Source organism: Triticum aestivum, chromosome 3D (assembly GCF_018294505.1).
Source record: "Triticum aestivum cultivar Chinese Spring chromosome 3D, IWGSC CS RefSeq v2.1, whole genome shotgun sequence".
Lineage (NCBI taxonomy): Eukaryota > Viridiplantae > Streptophyta > Magnoliopsida > Poales > Poaceae > Triticum > Triticum aestivum.
The window spans coordinates 340,358,966-340,365,710 of NC_057802.1; the positions used below are offsets into that span (position 1 = coordinate 340,358,966).

At 47.8% G+C, this 6,745-nt stretch overlaps 1 protein-coding gene across 1 annotated transcript; it reads left to right on the top strand.

The window, feature by feature from the left end:
* Positions 1-4,093: 4,093 nt before the first annotated feature.
* Positions 4,094-5,582, top strand: LOC123074609 (putative cyclin-dependent kinase F-2). The gene has a single exon (XM_044497408.1). The coding sequence runs from the start codon at positions 4,433-4,435 to the stop codon at positions 5,426-5,428; it is 996 nt and encodes a 331-aa protein (XP_044353343.1). The 5' UTR covers positions 4,094-4,432; the 3' UTR covers positions 5,429-5,582.
* Positions 5,583-6,745: the final 1,163 nt, after the last annotated feature.

A 6,745-nucleotide genomic window follows, 5' to 3' on the forward strand; every position in this document is an offset into this window, starting at 1 on the left:
GGGAAAGGAAAAGGCTTAAACTTTCCTACTTAGGAACTTGGGTTTGTTTGGCTAAGGTCAATGTACCAATTACCAAGAAGCGTAAGCTTGGGCCAAAAATAGTTGATTGTGTTTTCCTGGGTTATGCATTCCATAGCATTGGCTATAGATTTCTAGTGGTGAAATCTGAGGTACTTGACATGAATGTTGGTACAATCATGGAGTCGAATGATGCGACTTTCTTTGAGGATATTTTTCCTATGAAGGATATGCCTAGCTCATCTAGTCAGAGGTTAGAGACAACTCCTGCACCTACTGTTACATTGGAACATTCCGAGAAGAAATACACATATATTCCCGAGGATGGCAATGAAACTCCTAGAAGGGGCAAGAGACAAAGGACCGCGAAATCATTTGGTGAAGATTTCATTGTGTATCGCGTGAATGATACTCCCACTTCTATTTCAGAAGCTTATTCATCTCCGGATGCTGACTACTGGAAAGAAGCTGTGCATAGTGAGATGGATTCCATCATGGCTAACGGGACATGGGAGATCATTGATCATCCTTATGGGTGTAAACCTGTAGGGTGTAAGTGGGTGTTTAAGAAAAAGCTTAGGCCCGATGGTACAATTGAAAAGTACAAGACGCGGCTTGTAGCCAAGGGATATACCCAAAAAGAAGGTGAAGATTTCTTTGATACTTATGCGCCTGTGGCCAGATTGACCACCATTCGAGTACTACTCTCATTGGCCGCCTCACACAATCTTCTTGTCCATCAAATGGATGTTAAGACAACTTTCCTAAATGGAGAGTTGGAGGAGGAAATTTACATGGAACAACCCGATGGTTTTGTAGTAGATGGTCATGAAGGAAAAGTGTGTAAATTGTTGAAATCTTTGTATGGTTTGAGACAAGAACCTAAGCAATGGCACGAGAAGTTTGAAAGAACTTTGACTTCTACGGGCTTTGTTGCAAATGAAGCCAACAAGTGTGTGTACTATCGCCATGGTGGGGGCGAAGGAGTTATATTATGTTTGTATGTTGATGACATACTTATATTTGGAACAAATATCAAGGTCATTCAGGAAGTGAAAGATTTTCTGAATCAAAACTTTGAGATGAAAGACCTTGGAGTAGCTGATGTTATCTTGAACATCAAGCTTTTAAGAGGTGGTGATGGTGGGATCACTCTCTTGCAGTCTCACTATGTGGAGAAGATTCTGGGTCGCTTTGGATATTCAGATTGCAAACCTTCTCCGACACCTTATGATCCGAGTGTTTTGATTCGGAAGAACGAAGGAGAAACAAAGGATCAATTGAGATATTCTCAAATCATTGGCTCGCTTATGTATTTAGCTAGTGCTACGAGGCCTGACATCTCGTTTTCTGTGAGTAAACTAAGCCGGTTTGTTTCAAAACCGGGAGATGTTCATTGGCATGCACTTGAGAGAATAATGCGCTATCTGAAAGGTACTGCGAGTTATGGGCTTCACTATACCGGGTATCCAAGAGTACTCGAAGGTTATAGTGATGCAAATTGGATATCTGATGCTGATGAGCTTAAAGCGACAAGCGGTTATGTGTTTACACTTGGTGGTGCTGCTGTTTCCTGGAAGTCTTGCAAGCAGACCATCTTAACAAGGTCAACAATGGAAGCAGAACTCACAACATTAGACACGGCAACAGTTGAAGCAGAATGGCTTCGAGAACTTTTGATGGACTTGCCGGTGGTTGAAAAACCAATACCAGCTATTCTAATGAACTGTGATAATCAAACAGTGATCGTCAAGGTAAACAGTTCTAAGGATAATAAGAAGTCATCAAGACACGTGAGAAGGAGACTGAAATCTGTCAGGTTCATGAGAAACTCCGGAGTTATAGCGTTGGACTATATAAACACATCGAAGAATCTGGCAGATCCCTTCACAAAGGGTTTATCACGAAATGTGATAGACAATGCATCGAAGGAGATGGGATTGAGACCCATTACATAAGTTGTTCATGGTGGTAACCCATTCTTTGTGATCAGAGATCCCGTGAATTAGAATTGGCGAGACAAGCTATTGGATAACTGAGAGGAGAATATTTATTTGACAAAAATCCACTCCGCCATGATGCAATTCTCTCCTAATCTGTATGGTAGGCTGATATTTATCTTAATGTGTTCTGAATGGCTTGGGTAGGCAAAGATGTTGTCCTACAGAACATCTAGAAAGAACACACATATATGAGTTAGACTGTTAAACGTCGCGGTCTGTGAGAGTTGGGTGTTCTCTAAAAACTCATGAAGAGGCCCCGGAGTATGACGTATATGCTCCTACCCGCGGGAAAGTTTTCAGCGGTCTAGTATCGGTTAAGGCTTTTACGTGAAACTTGTTTGCACAAAACTTGCAGTTCAAGGCGTAGTCCACTGTTCAAGTTATGAATGAGTGTAGCGTGGAGTTCTAGGTGGAAGTTCAACTTAACTGTCTCCACCGAAACACCGGTATATAAACAATGTTTTGGAATGGTAGGCAAATTTATGTGCCTCTGGGATCCGGTGGGGGATTGTTGGAGTTATTGGCCATAACCCATATAATAATTCATATTTTGTGCCAATAATTCAAAGTAAATCCCAGAGGCTCATGTGGCCCATCCATGCATGACAAGGTTGTGTGGAAAATTGACCAATGCCACGTGTATGCGCTGTTTTATCACGCGAGAAGAAAGTTGAAACAATTGACACATAAATGGGAGAAGAAACTGAACACTTCATGTGAGTTTTAGTGCGCTCGTTTCTTCTCTCCTTAATCATTTTTAGTGCGTCTGTTTAGTGGTGTTTATTGCACCGGTTTCTCTTCTACTAATGAAGGCCAGTTTCAACTCTTCTCACGTATATAAGAGGTCGCTCCTCTGTTGTTCCAAGCAGCACAACAACCTTTCGTCTCATTCCAAAGCATTGAGCCGCCTATCTCTTTCCCATCTCTCTTCCTGGCGTGCACCGAGAAGTGAGACAGCAGGCCTCTGAAACCCCGCCTCTTGTGATCCGGTACGGGAGAGGGGCAATCAGGTTTTTGGGGAGCGTCCTTACGCGACTGCTGGAGTCTTGTTCATCGTGGCTGCGAACGGCGACATCACTGACGACGAGTTCCCTAACGACGACTTCTTCCCCGACGTCAACGACCTCTTCAGCGACATGACGATCGGGACATCTGCACCTTCTGCTACTGCGTCGTATGCCATCTTATCCTCACTGTTAGGGCTAGCATTTGGTTTATTGCTGATAGCAATTGACATGGATATGATGCATTTTGCTTATGATTTTGATTGCATGACTAGTCTCAACGAATTGTTGCTAGTTTCTAGTTTCATCAACATATTGCTATTCATGTTTTATCCATTATTTTTCTGGATTAAACTAAACGGGAAAATGCCTAATTATTCAACAATTTCTTCAAGACAAAAATCTGGACAGTAAACTCTAGGAAAATAAGCAGTTGCTGGCAAGATGCCACTACCTCGTCCCCTCTCCTATTTCCTTTTTAGATGTGCTGAACTTGGAGTAGACAACCCAATGAGCCACGAGCTACTCGCCTCCTCTGTTTGCTTTGCAAATCTAGCAAAATCTAGAGAAGAGGAGACCACTAGATGAGCCATTGGGACAAAGGAGAATGGGGCAAAGCAGAAAATATGAAGGGTACAAATCCTCATACCTAGGGACCCAAATCCAGTTGGGGATTGAGCACGGCTGGCGGACAATCGCCGGAGAGGTATCAGCCGCGCCGCTCGCTGGCCGTCGGCCCAGCACGGAACGCTCGGAATAGGGCTGCCATTTAGCGAGACAATCACCAGAGAGGAATCACCGGCGCCGCCCGCCGCTCGCCGTCCAGCGCCGAACGAGAGGGTCTGGCCTGCTCGTCTCCTAACCCTAGCTTCTCACGGTAGGAGATAGAATGGGGATTGGCATACTGCTACGGGGAAAGGTACAGAAGGGCTCAGGTTCTGTACGAAGGAGCAGAATTCTTGCGCGGTTTAATTTGCAATTTGTACATCCTTCCATCTCGCACCACACGTTTTCTATCCAACGGCACAAGGCCAAGTTTCCATATTTTCGTTGAATGTACGGTTTTCATCAGATATGTACTCTATGACAAGTGACAAACATTCAACATGGAGAGTTCTTGCTGAGCCAGGTAAGGGGTCTAACACCGCCTTCCAATGCCGAAGGAACCGACACGCGCGATTACGCGTTCTTTCCTTCTACCGGACGAGGAATCCGAGTGCCAGCCTTGTACCCCGCCAGTCCGATAACGACTCCAAACTTGCCTCTTCAATACTACAGTAGTATACATGGGAAGTGCATGGGAGGCCTTCTCCCCTCTCACGCCTCCCCAAGATCGATCGATATACAGTTCCCTCCTCGGCTCGATCAGCTCGTTCTCCGTCCATCTTCTTCTCCCCTCCGTTCTCGATGGCCATCGTTTGTGCCCAAGCCGTCGACTCTTGGCCCATCTGGAACCTCCAAGGCTGCGGGGTCGAGGAGATGCCCACCTGGGACCACGAGGACTGCGAGGAGACGCCCATCTGGGAACTCGACGACTGCGTGGAGACGGCCGAGCTCGGCTCCGGGAGCTTCGGCACAGTCACCAAGGCGTGGTCCTACAAGACCGGCGAGAGCGTCGCCATCAAGACCCTCAGCTCGAGCAGCCATGAGGCGGTCCGGCGGGAGGCCGGCCTCCTCAGGGCGTGCCATGGCCACCTCAACATCGTCCAGCTGCGGGCCATGTCCTTCGACCGCAACGCCGACAGGCTCTCCCTCGTGATGGAGTACGTCGGGCCGAGCCTCCACGACGTCCTCCACCGCGCCCGCCGCGGCTGCCCGTTCCAGGAGGACGTCGTGCGCTTCCTCATGCGGCAGCTTCTGAGCGGCGCCGACCACATGCACCGGCTGTGCCACGTCGTCCACCGGGACATCAAGCCCGAGAACGTCCTCGTCGGCGACGGCGTCAAGATATGCGACTTCGGCCTCGCCATGTCCATGTCCCAGGCCCCGCCGTACGGCCACCATGGCACGCGCAGCTACATGGCGCCGGAGATCCTCCTGGGGAAGCCCGACTACGACGCCACCGTGGACGCCTGGTCGCTGGGCTGCGTCATGGCCGAGCTCCTCCTAGGCGAGCGGCTCTTTGGCCGCGCGGCGGACGACGCCGACCAGCTCCTCAGGATCTTCTACATACTTGGCGTGCCGGACCAGGTCTCCTGGCCGTCCTACAACTCCTTGCCGCTCGCCGGCGAGCTGGTGGCGCCGCCGAGCATCCCCCACCGCAACAGGCTGCGCGAGGTGTTTCCAGAGGACTGCCTGTCCAGACAAGGCTTCCAAGTATTGAGCGGCCTCCTCTCCTGCGACGCACGCAAGAGGCTGTATGCGGGTGAAGCCCTCGAGCTTCCATGGTTCACCACCAACTAGATAGGACCACGCTCCGGAAACTTTGATTTGATAGCGTGCCGACAAACGTTCTTGTGTCGACAGACAGACTGCAATATTTCTGTAGCTGTGCTGTCTGAGTTTGTTTGTAAGGAATTGTCGACGTTCGTTCGGGTAAAAAAACTTGTGCTCGTTACTTCATCATACTGTACATCAATAGGAAGTGCGGCCATGTGTTTGGGTCGTGGCACATTGAATGCTTTTGTATCCACAAGCCGAAGCAGCGGCGGAGACAGGCCCCAGGCAGCCGCCGCAGGGGCGTGAGACCATTTTTCTTCGTTAACTGTAGCGAACAGTATAGCTACAGTGTGTATACAGTCTACAGTGCTTGAAGACTGCCTGGGACGGCCTGAGTCCTTGCCCCAGCCTGGCGCCGCCACTGAGCCGAAGTGAAGTTCGTGTGGATTCCAGACTTCATTTTTTAGAAGACTAGGAAGGCTTCCCCCATTTCATTGCAACCAAACCGTAGAATCCAAATTTGTTTTCGGTTTGGCTATTCATCTGTAGTCCGAAATTATAATTTGTCGATTTTGCTCGAAGCCCCGATGAAGCGGCAAAGAGACCGAGCGAGGAGCTACACGGGGCCGTGTGGATGAGCTCATCCACACCACTCACCTGACCAATGTACTTATTTGGGGTTTGTGAAAATAAATTGGCCCAAATAAGCCACAAAAAAATTGACCTTAAATAAGGGTTACCTTTTGGGAGAGCCCGCAATGCTTACTTTTTTTGAGAGGGCGCCTCAAATGATAGAGTGAGGAGTGATATTTGCAAGAGGTAACCATTAACATGATTTTGACCAAGCGGCAAAGATACCTAGCGAGGAGCTACATGAAGCTGTGTGGATGAGTTCATCCACACCACCGAGCTGACCAATGTTTTTTTTTTTGAGACAAACCAATGTAGTTCTTTTGTGGCTTATTTGGGGTTGTGTGGGTTGTGAAAATAAGTTGGCCCAAATAAGCCACAAAAGAATTGGCCTTAAATAAGGGTTACCTTTTGAGAGAGCCCGCAATGCTCTCTTTTTTTAACGTGATTTTGAACAAAAAAAGTCATTGCCGCGAATGACTTTCATTGCCGGCCCAGACAGAAGTTGGGCTTGTGGTAAATACTTTTGGATTTTTGGTTTCCAACCTATGTTGCGAAATTTATAAAAATGAAAATATTATTATTATTTTTTAAATCGATAAAACACCCGCTGCAAGTTCCCTAAAGCCTGAACACCCAGCAAGGATCACAAGAGAAAAGTGATCTCTCTGAAATTTGTTGCATGTTTATCTTAAACATTCTTCTGACATT